The sequence below is a fragment of the Oculina patagonica genome, chromosome 2 (genome assembly GCF_052425735.1).
Source record: "Oculina patagonica isolate OP01 chromosome 2, crgOcupat, whole genome shotgun sequence".
Lineage (NCBI taxonomy): Eukaryota > Metazoa > Cnidaria > Anthozoa > Scleractinia > Oculinidae > Oculina > Oculina patagonica.
In genome coordinates, this window is record NC_135759.1 from 45,089,846 (window position 1) to 45,109,739 (window position 19,894).

Here is a 19,894-nt window from a genome sequence, read left to right on the forward strand (position 1 = left end):
CCCCTGGCTGATCCCTGCACTGCTATTCCTCCCTAGCTTACCATATTTGATAAAATATGGTGGGTAGGTAGGGGGGCTGACAAATTTCTGAGAATGCGCATGCAGGTTATTATTTCTGGACTCCCTCTGCGCCTGCGCCTGGGTTCAACTCCTATATAGGGCACACCGTAGGGAGAGTTCAGGGAGTGCACTACATTAAGCACTATCAAAACAACAGATATATTACGCTTAAGACCGGATTTTCCATACACTGGGAGTTTCACTCCTGGGAATGAGATTTATATAAAAAATAGGCTGGGAAATGGGATTTGGTTCCCCCCCCCCGCCGCCGCCTTTTCAGGACTCTCTTACTCGTTTTTTGCATGATCCTTCGGGCCTTTTTATGGGTTGCTTCTTGTATGGAAACTTCCTTCTTCTTCGTATGAGCTCCTTTCATATAGACCTTGTCTTCTCGTTGTTGCTTAATTTCAGTCCTTTTACAAGCACTATTAAAGAACTTTCAAGTATTTTTCAAGCAGTTCTCCAAACTCGCCAAATAGAATGAAACGATAAGAAACGTCCGAAAAAATATTTGACTTATCATTAACCACTGTTTTAAGCAACTGTCAGATTGACTCGATTCTCGAGCAAATACTTTTACTTACACATGAAAAGAAACTCAAAAGCTTACGCGCATAAATATCGTATTCAAATGGACGTTTGACTCTGAATAAAAACAAGTATACTAGAATTTGTTCTAACGAATATAGATGGAGGTACAGTCTTGAATTCGTTGGATTCTAGGAAAGAGTGTAATGAGAGGAATCTGCGCGCATTCGACGGGATCGCAGTTTTTTACTCATCCCCCAACTCGCACTATGCGTGAATAAGATCTGCAAGCGCTAATTGTACGCCAATCTTTCAAGCTTCTTTGCATATGCAAGAAAGCTCTAAGCGCACGCAGTTAATTTTAAGGGCTCCTTCTTCGTGTAGAAGCACAGAACACGTCACAATAGAATACTGCATCGCAAACCTTTTGTCTTTATTATATTCCTCGTTCTTTTGTCCTTTTGTTCTCTATTGTTATAGGTGAACTGTGTCTTCTACACGAAGTAAGAGCCATTTTAAGCGCTCCACAGCCCGATTTGTAAACGTACTGACTTGCTTGCACTGCAGCAAGCCCAGCTCTTCGTTTTCCACACAACAACAGGTCAAACAATCGACACCCACCCCAGTTGACCTGCTCTCACTGTTCCATAGAATCCTTGGCTCGAATTGGACTTAATGGTCATCTCTGAAGCCTTCTATGAAAAGTGATAATCTTTTTAATAGAAAGACGAACAACAACAACAACAACCCTGCCAGTGAAACTTGATGCGCCTTTTAAAGCTTCAAGAGTGTTGTCAACTTTACAGTGTTCCACTTTAGGTGTAGAATTTAATTAAATATACCCAAAAAGATACTGAGAAAACTACAACTACGATGTTTGCAGCTGTAGCCGTCTTTGCACTTTTTAGAAGAAAGCTGCTGCCTTTAAGGTACTGTTCCATTTTGCAAGAGTTTGTGCCAACAGTCATTATCTTTAAACCGCAATAAGACAGCCAGTTATTAGCCAGAAAACAGTATCTGCAAGCAACGAGTATTATTAATTGGTCACAGAAACAATGGATTGAATGAGGAAGACGCTCTCTCCTCTGCAGAGGCTTCTGTTGTATTTGCTTACAAGCGCGCTTCGAAAGACTGGGGAAAAGGTAATGCAAGGCGTGGGGTGTCATCCCCCTCCACCCGCGCACCGCGCGCGCGCGCGCTTCTGTCTTTTTTCTTCCTCGTTTAACTTTTCTCTCGTTTTAGTGAAGATCTCTGAACTTTTGTGGTAGTAGCGAGGAATGCTTTTGCCCAAATCGAACATTTCTCTTCGTTGAACTAGACCGCTCCCACCAAAATATATCTATGCATTCAAACACCGAAAAGGGTGGTTTCTTAGCGTAAATGATAAGAATGGTAGAGCGAATTTCAAAATTCTACGACATTCGTTGTGTTTTATACGACAGTCGTAAGAATGTGATTCATATTGTTTTAAAGCCCAAGAATGTCCTTCAGTTGAGATAACCTGAGACGCATTTCCGGTTGTTATTCTTCGTGCATTTGTCTGCAAGACGGTGCCGATGTGTACGGGGAGATATACAAATATTAAAAAACGTGAAAACGTGACTTGTTCCCCAGCTCTTCCACAATGCCCAAATTTGACCAGTGATCTCAATTAATAACCTAACCTGATCTCTTAATTCGTAATTGATATATAATTTATTTAACGAAAGTAATTCCGATCGAATTCCGAATTTCTTGTTTTAGGGTTGCCCTCCAAAAAGCTGTGTCGTTTTCCCCATTTTTAGTATATCAGGACTTCTGCTACAGAGAACCAGACAAGAAATGAGACACACTATTTTTTATTAATGATTAAAATATGATTGACACACATCTGGTCACTTTTTCTAGTGACAAAAATTAAATCACTTCTTGATATCGATGATTATATAGTAACCCTACAACGTTATTTGTTTAGATTTGTTAAGTAAGCTAACGGGAAACTTCCGGCATATGAAAAAAAGGAAATGCTCGTCAACAGTTTTAAACTGAAGAAATTCGTAAAACGTACCAGAATCTCGCTTTGTTTTTATATGCATTGATAGTCTTCTACTCGTACATAAAAAATTCCAGCGTCATCTATGGATTTCTGATTTCAACTGTAGTTAGTCAAATAAGTTATTAAAACTACAAAACTAGATAAATGCTAAGAAAAGGTATTGTGAAATCTACGAATGTGGGTATTGAAGTTGGAAACACTATGTATTACCGAAACACGTTCCTTTTCATCGCTGGAAGGTGTGACGAGCAAACCCGTCAATTTCATATGGGGAGTCCTGCCGGGTTAAGCGAAGTTTATTGTCCATACGAACATGATAAAGGCAAATTAAATGTAACCTCAATAGCGGATTTGGAAAGTTGTTGTTTACAGCGCCGGTTTAACCATCGTCGTGTTTCCTTTTCACGCAAACTAGGTTCAAAGTTCAATTTACGGTACATATGGGTCTGGATGACTGAACGAGGAGACAGTATCACGGGAACAAATGCTTTCACATTTAATAATTTAAGAAAAGATGTTTTCAATATGCTTCAAAAAACATTTCTTGAGATTTGCTTCCCATATAAGCGTTTCAAACTTGAGTAAATGGCCGTTTTTATGCTAGAGACGTTAAAGCTGTCTTAGACGTTAAAGCTGTCTCGAGACGACATTAACGTCTAGTATAAAAACGGTAAATAAGACAGACGCCTTTAACGTCTGATGGCTTTAACGTCTTTTCGTAAGAGCGTTTGAACGACGCTCTTATCGGACAGCTTTAACGTCTCAGACGTTAAAGCCGTCTAGTATAAAAACGGGACGTCGTTAACTAGTATGAAAACAGTAAATAAGACAGACGCCTTTAATGTCTGATGGCTTTACGTCTTCGTGTCCAGTGTCCTCCGAGTGTCGAACCCAGTCTTTTTTTATTTTTTTCTGAAAAGCTGTCTACTAAAGGCGTCCCGTTTTTATACCAGACGCCTTTAACGTCTTAGACGTTAAAGTCATCTGTCGACATTATCGTCTCTAGCATAAAAACAGCCAATAGGAAACAACTTCTTCCGCGACAGTGTCTTCTTTTTGAGATTGGCCCTAACATAAACGTTTTATCATACGAAAAAAGAAGCTTCGTGTCACAAAAACTTTTACGTTAGAGGCAGACTAGCTATCATCAACGTATTATGTCACACCAGCAACCCGCTAAGTTCTTTGTCGCGCCAACTAATTTTTACACGGCAACACAAACGAAATGCAAAGTCCTTTGTCACGCATCCTAATTTTAAAGTTGTTTGTCACGCAAAGTAGCTGCAAAGTTCTTCGCAGCGCAAACAAAAATAAATTTCTTTCACACGTCAACTAAGATTGTTTTTCTATTTGGTCTTGGAGGCTGACAATTTAAAACAAGCTGTTATTCAGTCAAACTCACTACAAAGCTTTTCTTTTTCTTTGTCACAACAACTGACTTGTCTCTGTCACTTAGCCTAACCATAAATGTATTGTTTTATCACATCAAATAACTTTTTTTGTCACGGTAGCTAACTGCAAGTTATTTTTCACACGACCTAACTACAAAGTTCCTGTAAAAACGTTAACTTTTTTTCATGCTTACTAACTACAAAAATCGTTTTTGTCACACAATCTAACCACAAAATTAGTTGTCACACTAAATAACTTCAAAGTTTTGTCACGCTGACCTCTTAATTGCAGAAAACCACTACAGAGCTACAAAACATTACTTTTAAAGTTGTACGCAATGCAAACTGCCCCCCCCCCCCCCCACAGTTACTTGTCACGTATACTAACTCCATTTTTTTGTTACGTAAACTAATTACAAAGTTTTATGTCACACCAAGTAGCTACAAAAGTCTTTGGTACACAAACTAACTACAAAGCCTACGTCACGCAGCCTTACTACAAAGTTCTTTGTCACACCAACTAGCTACAAAGTTCTATGTCACGTAAATTAACTACATATTTCTTTGTCACTCCAACTAACAACAACGTTCTTTTTCAAGCCGACTAACTATGTCACACAAACTAGCTCTAAAGTTCGTTGCCACACAAACTAACTACAATGTTCTATGTCACGCAACCTCACTACAAACTTTTTTGTCTCACGAACTAACTACAAATCTCTTTGTCACACCAACTTAAATACTATGAAGTTTTATGTCACACCAACTAACTACAAAGTTCTGTCACACTAACTCGTAAGTTCCTTGTCGTGCAACCTACCTGCAAAGTTCTTTGTCGCACCAACTAAGGGGGCTTTCATTTATTAGTGCATGGTGGGGGGTTGGCAAGATTGTGAGGGGGAAACGTTATTCTGGGAAGCTAAGTAGGGTTGGGGGATTAAAGCAAATTATGGGCAAAATTTTTGCCTACCAACGAGGGGGGTGGGGATTGGGTAATTTTTGGAAGCCACTCCAAAGCTCTTTCTCCTAAAAACTAATTCCAAAGCTATTTGTCGCACCAACTATTAAACAACGAAGTTTTCTGTCACGCCAACTAACTACAAAGTTCTGTGTCACACTAACTAATTCGTAAGTTCTTTGTCGCGAAACCTGACTACAAAGTTCTTTGTCACACCAAATAGCTAGACTGAAAGCTCTTTGTTACATCCTAGACATTGGGACCCATAAAGCCTAGCTAGTGAAAACTAAATCAAACAATCTCAACTTGAGTATAACACAACTCCTCGTGACTGGAGAAGGTACTAAAGCGTCCTATACACAAGAACAATGAATGAACAATGAAAAACTAAGTCAGAAGACTAATAACTGCAATATTATTGAGCTATGAAAAACGTAAAACCAATCTACCATTACATGTGGTACATAATATGATACCTTCTTTCGCATTTAAGCTCGCTTGGTGTTACCAGGTTAAATTTCCCATTTGAAGAAGACTAACCAGTTGCATAACGAGAAAAAGTCGAAAACTAAGCTATTATATCAATCAGATAAAATAAAATAAGAATGGCAAATCAGTAATTACCGAACAGAGTTCAGTCCAACAAAGTGAGCATCTTATGAGCCAATCTGCACCAGCCTGGGAATCCATCCTTCTGTCCAACGCCACTGATCCACCGCAGCATCCAAGGGGACACATAATGCACGGCGCGAGCAACACCCATGGCTCTGTGGGACCACTCATGAGACAGCACATCAAAGTAACACGAGGTGTGCACATTGTTGACCAGAATGGTGCCACTGAGGGTCACTGGGGCGTAAACACCTTTCTCGTAGACACTGCTGATGCTCTGAACTGCATCTTTCTCTATACCGTGCTTTCCTTTCACATAAACCGTGTCTCCGACTTTCACATCTCTGGCAGGGATGGCTGCTGCTTGGCCTGTTTTCTCTACAAACATCAAGTGGTCTTCAGTGATCTTCAGGATGTTGTTCTTCATAGTTGTGATCTCCAGGAATTCTTGCATAACTTCTAACTGATGGTGGATGAAAGTGATCACTGGTTCGAATCGGATTTCGTTGAAGGCAATTACCTGCACTTCTTCGCCAATTTTTAAAGAGTCCATTCGTCTGCATCGACCATTGATATCGCAAAACACGGCTGATGCCGGATAGCACCCGCCACCGGTATTACTCTCACTCACTGCCGCTGTTGCGGTTCCACCCGATGGACTTTCAGCAGCCTGTTCTTGAGCACTTCTTGCTTCTTCCTCCAGCTTTTTCTTTTGTTCCTCCAACTCTTCTTGTTTTCGTTTCTCTTCCTCGAGTTCTTTTTCCAGCTTCTCCCGCTCAGCATCACTTTTTCTTTTGTCATCGAGTTGTTTTTTGAGCTCTTCTTCTTTTTTACGTAGAGCCTCAGCCTGTTTGGTTAATCCACTCTCATCCATCGCTTTCTTAATCTCTTGGTCTAGCACACTTTTGGACGCTTTGGTCAGTCTGTGTATGAATGATCCCTTTCCTTTCTTCAGTTCCTCAATTATCTAGGAAAAACGGCTAGTTTCAGCTAGGTTGTGATTCTTAAAAGTCACTGAGTATAAAATAGATTTAGCCTAGCCTAAAAGTGAAGCTCCCCGATTATTTACTTCGCCTTTTTCGTAAATCCGAATTTACTGACTGATAAAAAGGGAAAAATATAGCCCTTGAGCCCGCGATCCAATGGAATCCATCACTTGGTCAGCGGTTAACTTCCAAAAAATTCGACCTCGATGAGCTCTCTATGTGAGCCCGCAATATGGTCATGTGATACTACTGTCCAATATCAAAGATGAAAGCCGACGTTAACCATAACCTTAAACCTATTTCTGGAGTATGGCCGCCATGTTGGGGCAACTTCGTCGTCGTACGCGCCCGCGAGCCATGCCGCTAGCCATGATGACCATGAAAAACCAAAAGCATAGGTCTGTTAATTTTCTATCGGTATTCTCTGCTCTGCGGTGGAACTCCGCTATTAATATTACAATAGAGCTCCAGTAGCTCGGATATCTCGAACTCCCCCGCTTTCTCGAACTAAGTCTCATTTCCCTTGGATTTGACCCACCATTTTAGTCATTTTTCTCGGTTGACTCGAACTTGGATAACTCAGCGAGTTCTCTGTCATACATACATTCACACAATCCTCTCTTGATTCACAGTACTGTATTATCATAATAATGCATACTCGTGTTTTAGTTTCTGACGAGATAAGTTTAATTTGCACTGTGCTGTATAAAAATTTGATATGCAATCGACTCCAGTAACTCGAACCCCGCCAGCTCTAACTATTTTTCGTTTCCCTTCAGAGTTCGAGTAGCCTGTTCCAGGAGTGCGGTTAGTGTGGGAGCAGCGCGAAGAAAAGCTCAACTGGAACAGGCTAGAGCTCAAGTTATCGGGGTTCTATTGTATTTTATGAGTCCAAACAAGTCAATCTAGCACGGATATACGCCGGCTTTGTCAACAGAGTATAAATGGTCCTTACAGAGAGCACAGATGATCTTTATTTAAAAACACGGTCAAATTCATCAGCTACAATACTGGGACAGTTGCTGCGTTTAAACTCTTTAACTGTTGAAGCACAGCGCTAGCACTATTTTGCAGAGGCGGCGGAGCGTTTTGTAACGTGGGGGGGGGGGGGGGTAAGACTGTCCCAAAAATACTGGGCAGGTCAGGTTTTTGTGTTTTGCTGCAGCCGCAATGGCTGCAAGCAAAACACATTGAGAGCTGAAGTTTGTGCCGTAAGGTGGTAAGTGGCGTAAGGTGTAAGTGCCGTAACAGAGGAGGAATCTGAACTACCGATGTCAATCAAATCCATGAACAAACAAAATCGAAACCAATGAACCGTAGCGCTGATCGCATTCGAAGTTACGGGCCAAAGTATTCGAACGCAAACCACGTTGGACACGTTGGAAAACAGAAAACCGATTTAAAAGTATATCGCATTGGGAAAGAAAACAAACTGTGGCGCGACCACTCCAGTTTTATGAGAAAATTATTCTGCAGTTTTCATCATTTACGAAAAGAGCGAAGACTTGGAACCTCGCCGAAGGTCATAAATATTTTCTCCAAAGGACCGGTTAGTGCACAGTTTGTAAACTTTCGCTTTGAAAATAAACTTACCCTCACCTTGTCTACACTGTCTACAGCATACTAGTACTGTATTAACTCTGAACTTCATATTTTAAAATAAAATGTATGAACGTGTAACTTGTCACGCAAAGACAGCTGGAAAGGAATATACCATGCTGGTAGGCTGCACCGCTAATTGTAGCTGTATTCGAGCTATATAAAAGACAGCTAGAAACGAATTAATACTAGTAACATCACAATGGGAAAGAAACTTATTCAGTGGTGCACACCGTCGAAAACAAAGAAATATTAAAGGAAGTTCTCATTCACCAGATTCACTGCATCAGATGCAACATTCGTCAGTTCGTGTTTAAATGCGTGGCGACCAGTTTGTTTACTAGTTATTAAAAAATAATACGGTCTTCATTTAATAAACAGTTCATCCTTAAATTTCAGCTTTTCTACGACTGACAGGTAGGTACTATAGTATAAGCCCCGCTAAAATAGCTGGAAAGGGAAAGTTTTTTGAAAAATGAATTTTTGACTGCCAGACGCGCTGGCGCCACATGTTTATTTTGTGCGGAAGATTATGCATTAGTCAATTGAAACCCCGGCCCCCCGACCCCCGGGACTTAGCGGGGATTTAACGCGTCCAAAGCCGGGATTTAACGCCCTTTTAACGGCGCGTTGGCCCCGGTGGGCGGTGGTTTTAACAAAATGTCAGTAGACCGGGGCCATGGAGCGGTGATTTAACAGCACGCGATCACTTAAAGCGGGGACGGCAGCCGGGATTTAACATAAAGGACTAAATGTTTTTCTCAAAATGTTCGTTCTGAGGAATCCCTTCTGAAAAGTCTCCATGCTTCTTCCTTGATATTTAAAGCCTTTCGCGATGCCTGGGTTTGTATTTAATATGTTCACACGATAAAAATAGACTCATTGTACTTAAAATCTGCCATCTTTGTACACTATCGTCTCCAAGAAAGTAGTTTCTGTTTCTGAGATTTCAGCCGTGAATCATATCATAGGGTGAAAGCTGTTTACCTTTAGAAGAAATTCTTCTATTTTGTCACTTCTTGTGTCCGTCGTCAATAAATCGTTTCCAAAGGATAGGCTTATTGCTACTTGTCTGAGTATTTCGTTTTCTATTTTGGCCATGAAGATGACAGCGGAAACTGCGGCGATTGTCGTGCCCATGGCTGTTTGATGTGCTTAAAGATAATCTTTTCCATTGAATTGGAACGAGCTTTCTTGAAAGATCACACTGAGCAACTCTCTTAACGAGTACGGCAGGGCCGTAGAAAGAGGCAAGACGAGGCAAGACGAGGCACTTACCTCGTCTAGATTTTAACCCAAATTTAATAACAAATTTTTTTGTTGGGGAAATGATCCCAAGTTAAAAAAGATTTATTTCTCTCAAGAAATACCTTAAGAAAAATCTTGAAGAAAGAGTTTCAGGGCTTCTAGATTTCAAAATTTTCTGAAGGGCATGCCCCCAGTTCCCCCTAGCAAGATCTTGCCTCTTCTATGGCAAATGCCCTGTACGGGAGGGTTTCCTTGATTAAATTCTCCGTATGCTTCGCATACAGTGTTAATGAGAAAAGGAAAGCTTTTTTAGGCTGTTTGGGCATGGCACTGTAATCTTCTCAATGAAGTTATTAAAGTCTGTCGCACGAAGCTTGTCGCTGTGCTATCGGCTTAAGTAGATGGTCAACAAAAGCTGAATACTTTCTGTAGGGCAATCACACCCCGATATTATGGGTCTTCCGGCAGGCGTGTTCATAATGGCTATTAAATTATGGGTTTTAAATTTGACAACTTCGTGTCTCTGACCACGAAAAACAATTATTTTAATAAGTTTTTGGCAGAAACAAACTACATCAGGTTTCTTTCCGACCTCGTAACTATACATGGACAATAAATGAAAGAAATAGATATTTCAACTTCGGCCACAAAATCAAGATTTTTGTCCGTTTTTTTTTTCCTGAAAGTCGATTCGGATGCCCCCGCTATGCGGGGTTTTTAACAGACGTCTAGGCCCCTAGGTTGGGGAAATAAGCCGGGTTTTAACACTTGGTAAATGTTAAATTCCCCGGTAAGTCCCGGGGGTCGGGGGGCCGGGGTTTCAATTGACTGATGCATTAATTAAACGCCGTGAAAAATAGAATTTGATGTCCAGCGAGCCACTGCATCTTCGGCTACGCAGTCCTCAGTGAATCCTCCAACTTCACAAATTTCTAAAACTTTAAGAAAACGAACTTTCGCAGAATCAAAAATTGGTCCTTATCGATCTTCCGATCTTGTTGTGAAGACACTGAAATTCGACGAGTGTTCATGCGTGAAGGGATGACTGACGAATGATAATAATTATTTGTAAACTTTCGCTTTCAAAATGAACTTTGCGTTATGTTCAACGCCGTCTTTCCGTTGTTGATTTCAACATAACATTGATCAGTAAAATTATCAGGATTGAATTAACACAAAGTGACTACAATATAGTGCAATTATTAACCTGCACACAAGTGACAGACAATAAAAGACGTTGGATTTCAATCTCGACTCACTTGTCTTTCATCAACATGTTCCCTAAGACTTTGCTCTAGCAGCAAAACACATGGACCCATTGGGGCCCTATTTTTTTTTATTTGGAGCAACGTTTTTTCTGTTCTAGCAACGTTTTGATTTCTGAGCAGTTTCTAGACCGAAGATCAACGACATGAAAGACAAACATTTTTTGGGTCGTTAAATGTACATCAAAAGACAGCAGCAAAAATGTAGAAATTTTTAAAAATAATACGACTTTTTTAATTTTCACAAACATGTTTCGACGGTACATCCGTCATCGTCAGTGTGACGGTTATGAAAGTTCACAGTGATTTAAAACGTGCCTGTTACAAATCATACGTTACATTGCGTTGAAAAGCAATACGCTAGATAAATTTCGAAGTTAACGGAATTAAAAAGAAGCCCGCGCGCGTGCAGCTATAGGGAAAGCGTCAAATTGATGTGTTTGACCTGTTGATTAAGGTCCGGCTTTTCCCACTTGATGTACATGGACTCCTTAAGCTTAACCTGGTACTTAGTAGGCGCAGAGTCTAAGATCTTGAAGCAGTCTAAGTTACAAGAGGTACGACATGACTCTGAAGCCTGCAAATGCTTATAAACGTGAGAGGTTCTGTCCGATGACAAGTGCTCGTGCACGCGCGTGGAGAAATTTCGGCTTGTTTCGCCAACGTAACAAGCATTACAGCTTGCACAAGAAAATTTGTACACGATGCGCGTACGGAGCCGTTTTCTCAGGGATTTAAAGAAAAAGGGCCATTTAGATCACGAGGTATATGACGCCATTTATCCGAGTGGGTCACAACCTGCTAGGATATACGGCCTACCCAAGATGCACAAACCGCGGGCGGCCAACTCTACACCTCCTTTTCGTCCTATTGTCTCTTCTATTGGGACATACAATTACAACCTCGCCAATTTTTTGAGTAATCTTCTCCAGCCGCACATTCCCTCTGAATTTGTTGCTTCAGACACGTTCACTTTTGTTCGTGAAATTAACGACTTGTCCATGGAGGGGAAATTTATGGTTTCGTTTGATGTGGAAAGTTTGTTTACCAACATTCCTTTGAGTGAATGTATAGACCTGGCGGTCGACTACATTACCAAAGGCAACCCTGGCATCAAACTAATCACTTCTGAACTGAAAAGACTTTTCCTATTTGCCACCGCTGAAACCCATTTTATTTTCAAGGGCACATATTACGATCAGGTTGATGGTGTAGCCATGGGTTCCCCCCTAGCCCCCGTTCTTGCTAATCTTTTCATGGGTCACCACGAGAAGATCTGGTTAGAACAGTATAGGGATTCCCAGGTTTTATTCTACCGTCGTTATGTGGACGACACTTTTTGCCTTTTCAACTCGGAACGGGATGCTGACCTTTTCTTCAATTTCATTAACAATCAACATCCTAATATTCATTTCACTATGGAGAGGGAGAGTAACCAGCTTCTTCCTTTTCTTGATGTGCTATTAAACAACAAATCCCCACAATTCCCTGTCACCACCGTATACCGCAAAAAGTCCTTCACGGGCTTGCTTACCAATAAATTAAGCTTTACACCTCTTTGCTACAAAATGGGGCTGGTTAAAACGCTCATTGACAGGACCTTTAAGATCAACAACACGTGGTTGAGTTTTCGCAATGACATTCAGAATTTATTTAATATTTTGCGTAAGAATCTCTATCCCGAGCATGTATTAGACATGTTACTCCACCGTTATGTCACGAGAGCAGTAGTAGGGAACGACACACGACCTTCAACAGGGGTCGAGCAACAGGAGTTGCCCAAGCACTATTTCAAGATCCCCTACATCGGGCATTTTTCGGGTGTTGCACAACAAAGGGTGCGCAAGCTAATCGATCGATTCTGTAAACCCATCGACATCAAATTTGTTTATTCTACTTTCAAAATTAAGAACTTGTTAAACGTGAAAGATCCTCTCCCTGACAGGCTCCGTACGCGCATCGTGTACAAATTTTCTTGTGCAAGCTGTAATGCTTGTTACGTTGGCGAAACAAGCCGAAATTTCTCCACGCGCGTGCACGAGCACTTGTCATCGGACAGAACCTCTCACGTTTATAAGCATTTGCAGGCTTCAGAGTCATGTCGTACCTCTTGTAACTTAGACTGCTTCAAGATCATAGACTCTGCGCCTACTAAGTACCAGGTTAAGCTTAAGGAGTCTATGTACATCAAGTGGGAAAAGCCGGACCTTAATCAACAGGTCAAACACATCAATTTGACGCTTTCCCTATAGCTGCACGCGCGTGCGCTTCTTTTTAATTCCGTTAACTTCGAAATTTATCTAGCGTATTGCTTTTCAACGCAATGTAACGTATGATTTGTAACAGGCACGTTTTAAATCACTGTTAACTTTCATAACCGTCATACTGACGATGACGGATGTACAGTCGAAACATGTTTGTGAAAATTAAAAAAGTCGTATTATTTTTGAAAATTTCTACATCAAAAGTCCTTTGCAACTGGCTCTTCCGACATAAAATACCAAACAACTTCATAATAAAGGGGCTTATATAATCGGAATAAGTTGTATGCTTTCCCAGGGTTCTTTATTGAGGTCCAGTGGCCGACATTCGAGGAGAGACTAACTATTAGAAGGATTTGTTGCCTCTTTGATTTGGTGCTTTTGATGGGGGAGAAGCATTTTTCCGGTTGGTTGAAATTTACAGACAGTTACATTAAGGTATCACGGAAGGAAAATTGGCGTTTTCGTTCCAAGTGAAATTGTGTGCAAACCATCAAAGGTAACCCTAATAAATATATATATCTTCTGAAAGCTTATTGAATAAAGATTGTAATTGTGGATTTTGTTTACATCATATAGACCATAATAAGCAACGTCAGCATTTTGTTAGCAATTATGATGTTGCGCAACTTTAGGTTTATTTGAGAACACATTTACGTAAGAGCCAAAACTTTTATGTGGAATTTGATCTACATATCATGGTCTAAAAAACGGTGTCTCAGATTTTTCTTTTATTGCCCCATTAATTTTTTATGAATTTTTTATCCTAAAGAAGCCCTAAAAACGCCATTTTAAAGTTTAAAAATTCATAAAAAAAAAATGAAGCAAGAAAAGAAAAATCTGAGACACCGTTTTTTAGACCAGTATATGTAGATCAAATTCCACATAAAAGTTTTGGCTCTCATGTAAATGTGTTCTCAAATAAACTTAAAGTTGCGCAACATCATAATTGCAAACAAAATGCTGACGTTGCTTATTATGGTCTATATGATGTAAACAAAATCCAAAATTACAATCTTTATTCAGCAAGCTTTCAGAAAATATATACTTTATTGGGGTTACCATTGATGGTTTGCACACAATTTGACTTGGAACGAAAACGCCAATTTTCCTTCCGTGAAACAAGCAAAAATACAAAACAATGATCGGGAGATAAAAGACTGAACATACCGAGTTACAAAAACTAACACCATATTAAAGCCAATGCCATCTTAGCAGATGTTGATAGTCATATATCTCCCACAAAGTGATAAACATAATTTGGAGCAGTGGAGCAGAAATTTGGGAAGGTCAAAAAGAAACGCATGGCATATCCAATTGGTCGACCAAAAAGAGCACATGCAGGTGAAACAGAAGAATGGGTTATTCTTACCTGAATTAAGTCAGACACTTGCTTCTTACAATCATCTGGGTTTTCTTCTTCATCTAAAGCATTGTTAAACAGAAGTCGTCTGTCTCCTATTTCCTTTAGAAATGCTTGAACCCAATCTGGCAAGGTTCCAATGTACCATTTCAAATGGTCTGGGATACTCCTCTTCTTTTTCTTTGCGTCACGTACGGCCTGGTCACCATGTGTGAAGATTACCACCATATAATCGTTGGCTTCTTTCCCGAAAAATTGTTGAAGTATTTTTAAAGCTTCGGCATCCTCCAAGCCAAACCTACCACCGTACTTTATGGTAAGAATAATGGCATCAATGCCGTCGGGGGACATGGCAAACATCTTGTATAGTTCTCTAAGAATTTCCTCTTGTTTTTCGTTGAAGAGACCAGTGACCTCCTTTGCCTTTTCTTTGAGTTTTCCCATGGCGGAGACAGGGGCTGTATCCATAATACCCGGGGTGTCAATCACACCAATGACTCTCTCATCCGTTCTCTTCTCAATTCTGCAATATTGTGTTACGGAGCCACCACTTGGACTGTCTGCAAAACACTCTCTTCCAATTATGGAGTTTCCAGTGGCACTTTTTCCATTTCCAGTTTTACCAAGAAGAACAACTGTAAGAGGATCTCCCTGAGGAAGCTTAGAAAACAAAAGCGAAAAAATAATTAATTAAAAGAAAGAAAAGTGCAGCTATTAACATTGAAACCTCTCCCTGACTATAGTAATATTTTCGGTTGTATGAATTTAGTCCCACTAGTCGAGGATTCAATAGCTACTGTCTTTAAAACTATTAAGGCGCTACGGCTTAGTGGAAAAGAAGACACGGGGGATTCTTCAAAAAAAAATTCAGATTTCGTTGGAAATAACTGAACCTAGCTCATTCTTCTATCAAAGTGTCAATTTTATCGGTTGATTTAATAATAACGAAAATCATAATCACAATCGTAATCATAATCATAAAGATAACAACGACAATAATTTACTTAATTGACCACTGCCAGTGTGGGGCTCCTCAGGTTCAAAGTTTACAAACACTGAAACAAATATTTTAGATAAACATAACATGGTCAAATATCCCATCTGGCAAGAGGCAGACTTGGGTTTGTCAGTGAGTGGTTGGGGGCTGGGTGAGTAGGTATAGGTAAATAGCCAAGCTGCGAAGGACTTGTTCTAAAACAAGACGATTATGAGAGTTTAATTAATTGGAGTTAGATTACTTAAACTATGGAAACAAAAAAAGTATTACCTTGATAGTGGCGATTGGTGCCTGCAAAGAAGAAACCAAATGTAATATGATCAGATTCTCAAGGATTCAACACCTTTAACACTTTCAGTGCTAAAGTCGACATTTGGGGGAGAAGTCAATGAACCACTTGTGACGTCATCTGATAGAGCTAGGTTTGAACTTTTCACAGAACTTTTCATTTGCTATTCAGAGCTGATCGAGAAAAAGACAATCACTTTTTGGTGCGAGATTGGTGCTTAAACAGGCCAAAACACCGGTAAGTGATCGAAGTCCTTTTTTCAGGGTCTACCAATGTTTTAATCCAAACTTTTTTGGCCTAAAGGAAGAACGTGAACAGTAGAAAAAGGAGTGGGAATTATAACAAAGCCGAGAAAAACGAAAAGAAAAGGAGCAAGAAAAAAGATGGGAACGATTTCGCAAGAGAATAAGTCCAAATTATGGCATATGCGCATGCGCCAAAGTACAATTTTGTACATTTTTCATGGAATCTTCATCAAAATCTTGCTGCATTGTGGAGAAGTGCTTTCTAAGCAAAGGTGAGGAAAATTCAGGATCGTAGCACCAAAAATTCAGTTTAACGGTAAAAAAAAACGTGTTTTTGAGACATTTAGCACTGAAAGGGTTAAACTCCACACCATCGAAAGCGAAAATGGGTCAGTCTACCATCAAGTGTGATGCTGCACGAGAACGGAACGAATTACCAAGAGAGATCAGAGAAATTAACACTCTATCTTGGTTTAAAGGGATTGCGTCACGGATTTTAGCCAAATTCGGAAATGACCATCAATTTCGTTGAAATATGAAAAATAGCTTCTTAAAACTGTGAAGGAACCTTTCAATAACACAGCAAATACATTTCTAGTTTTGTTGTTGATGCATGTGAGTGTCATTTCCTAAGGTAGAATTCCTTTTTCAGAATAATACTGGCAAGCCTTTCACAACGACAGATTACATTATTGTAGATTTTAAAATAAATTACTTCATTTATTGCCGAGGAATCAAAAAACGAACAAAATCTCTGTGTGCGAAGATTGTCGCTTTTTTCGCTTGTTCTTCTATCAAAGTGTCAATTTAAAATTGTTCAAAATTAAAATTCTTAAATTTAAAATTGTTAACATTGTCAGTTTAAACTTGGATGACGTTTAAAAAGTCATCTAAAGAAGTTAAATTATGGTCTATCTGTCGAAGCAGTCACCAGAATTATAATTGTCTAGTTTTTTCCTTGGCGCGGGATCGATGCACGACTTGGCAACGAACATGAATTTCGTGGTGGTATAGTAGAATGTTATTGCCCATTAAAATTGCCGAAATTTTGAAATTGTGTTACAGATAACTCAGGTTAACGTGCATAGAATAAATCAATGTCATAAGTTTTATTTCCGCTTCAAAGTGATGCGAGCGAATACGTGGCCATAGTTGTAGATGGTGGACAGCAAATCAGGACAAATTATTAACTCAACTCTTTTATTTTGCCCAAGGCGGGCTTCTTCACAAATCTACAACGATTATGCACGATGGTGCAAAACCTACTTCCGGTTAATTTTGTGTTTGTATCTTAACACAAAGTAGCCAGAGTGCGGCGTGATTTGCAAGTGCAAGTCCGCGAGGGGGGATTCTGTAAGAGGTTAAACAAAACAGTCTATCTGCATGTCTATAACTGCAGAGCAGGAAAAAGTTAATAATTTCACATCATCATCGTGTTTTATACCAACAAATTTAAATACATTTTTTTGAAACACCTGCTTACCTTTGAGCTCAATATTTTCTTCCATTGTAGGACAAATTTCCCCAGTATATCATGACCATCAAAGGCATCCTCGTACGCCTCCATACAAGCATCCATCCGCTCCTCCCCCTCCTTTGTGTTCAAAGTAGAAATGGTTGAGCGAAACACGCGATAGATTTTGTTTGTCTTGCTGATAAACTTTTTAACATCATCGTCGGTTTCTTCCACGCTCTGTAGGTATGCGTTTGCAAGCGTCTGAGCGCTACGAAGGTCATCAAAGCGGCTTTCCAACTCCTCTAATTGATATGTGAGCGCCTGTTTCTGCAGGTACGCTTTTGCTGTTGGGATGATGTTCTTTACGGGCTGAAGTTCGAACTGCGAAGAAACAAGGCAGGTAAACTATTTGTTAACGTAGTTCTTGTCTTGAGCAAAATATTTATTTTTATCTTTACAAACATTAAAGATAAATGATGATAAGACTGAATTTCTTATTATCGGATCTAGACAGCAACTGTTGAAAATTAATGATTGTACAATCCGTGTTGGCACAACAGATTTTAAGCCTGTGTCTGAAGTGCGCAATCTAGGCTCCTGGTTCGACTCTAATTTTTCTATGTCGACTCATATTTCTAAGTCTTGTTGTGCGGCATTTTTTTCGTTACACAATATTAAGCGAATAAGTAAATTTCTAGCTAGGGATAAATTTGAAATGGTTTTGCACGCGTTTGTTACTAGTAGAATTGATTATTGCAATGGACTTCTTTATGGGCTACCGGAATGCGAGATTGCTAAATTGTAGAGAGTGCGGATGGCCGCGGCTAGGCTGCTAACTGTCGCAACAGTTCCTAAAAAAAGATGTCATAATCTTGTTACCCTACTTAGGTCTTCCGAGCATCCAAATCACTAAACGCCTTAAATCCTGTGTATCCGACTTCTACTCTTTCGTCAACCTCAAGATCATATTTCAGAACACACGCCGCCATCCTGCTTTCCGTACAAAGACCGCCTCAACCGTTCTCAACGATCTAAGGTCATCTACAAAGCTGGCTGCTGGGACTGTGATGATGTTTACATCGAAAAAACAAAACGACGACTTCATGACAAAAAAAATGAACATTTTAAGGCCCTCACTAAATGCGACCATCTATAAGCTATTGCTAATCACATAAAAACCACAGGCCATAACAAGAAATGGGATCATTTTGAAATTCTTGCGTCTGGCAAAACTGACCTCCACTGCAAAATTAAGGAGACTTTATTCTTTCAAGAACTCCAACCTTCATTAAATGCCAATTTCGGCAGTTAGAGGTTGTTGCTTTATTAACTGAAATGTTAATGTAGTTACCGCTGAAGATCAATTGTCTCAGTCTAGGTTCCAGACCCCTTTCATAACAATGCATAAATAGTTGCCAAAAAAAATTTTTAACGGTCATACTTTTGAAAATGTATGTAGCTTAGCATACGAAACGTCAAGTTTAGTAAAATGCGATTTTTCATAATGTTTATCACCGCTGTTTGTATTATATTTTTAATCACGTTACGATGACCTAAAACCAAGAGTCTATATTTAGACCTTATTCATCAAACAGAAGAGAAATTGCACCTGCATAGGAATTCCTCTCCCGTCATTAATTTTTTTCAATCTAGAAGGGAAAGTCTCGATCAAAGTCACCAATCCTTCCAGGGTCGTTGGGAGTTTATCTGGTAAGTCTGTGGCGTAATATTTGATGGAGATATCTGACACGTCGCTGCACTCTGATGATAGTTTGTCTAACGAAGCTTTTAGTCCTGCATCAACACCTTGAAGATTTAGCTGTCCATCGACGTTGGCTGTGATGTGCTCCCTAGATACGGAACAGGAAAAAAAGGTCACTGGTGAGATTGTTATCTGTCATCCGTACATAACAGATATCGTGCGATATACGTAGCCGGTTGCGAAGATTCGTCCGAAATCTTGTAAAGTGCTGAATAATGACAACAACAACAACAACAACAAAGTTTATTTGAACTGTAAATTACAAAGAAATGTTTAAACAATAAATAAATTAAAAATACATACAGTTGCTGGTCACCCAAAATAACTAAAAAGCTAAACTAGTTGGGTGACCACCATTTATTAATTTAAAATAAATACAACGTCAGAAAAGAGGCATTTTACATTTTACAATTTTACACAATTAATTAAGGTGGTAGATTACAGAACAAATAATTCTTAAACACGTATGTACAACAACAACAACAGCAAAAAGATAATAGTAAAAAGGAAAAGGAAAAAAAAATGAAAAATGGCAGAAATACCAAAATTAAATTATTAGTAGAAATTAATGAAATGCAATGATAATTCTCTTTTAAATGAATAAGGAGATAGAATCTTAAATCTCTCATCAATTTCATTCCATAATATAGGTCCGTTCGGTTGTATCTTATATTGAATTTGCCATAGTTAGTTCGAATTTTTGGAACATAAAAAGTTGACCTAGATGCAAAGCGTGTGTTAACATTATGCTTATCCGAAGTTTTAATAAAAAAGTAGTCAAAAACCTTAGGTAATTTGTCATGGAAGAATTGGTGCATGAAGTAAAGGGTTTGAAGTTT

General features: G+C 39.4%; 1 protein-coding gene across 2 annotated transcripts in view; it reads right to left on the bottom strand.

The window, feature by feature from the left end:
- Positions 1-2,416: 2,416 nt before the first annotated feature.
- The window catches only part of LOC144644879 (uncharacterized), a 28,491-nt gene continuing 11,013 nt past the window's right edge, over positions 2,417-19,894 (bottom strand). For both annotated transcript variants that reach the window (XM_078504433.1, XM_078504432.1), the window contains 5 exons: positions 18,903-19,143; positions 17,321-17,674; positions 15,574-15,594; positions 14,316-14,966; positions 2,417-6,551 (listed from right to left, as the gene is read on the bottom strand). In XM_078504433.1, the coding sequence (XP_078360559.1) occupies positions 5,607-6,551; positions 14,316-14,966; positions 15,574-15,594; positions 17,321-17,674; positions 18,903-19,143 (2,212 nt within the window). In that variant the 3' untranslated portion in view covers positions 2,417-5,606. The remainder of the gene's footprint in view (positions 6,552-14,315; positions 14,967-15,573; positions 15,595-17,320; positions 17,675-18,902; positions 19,144-19,894) is intronic.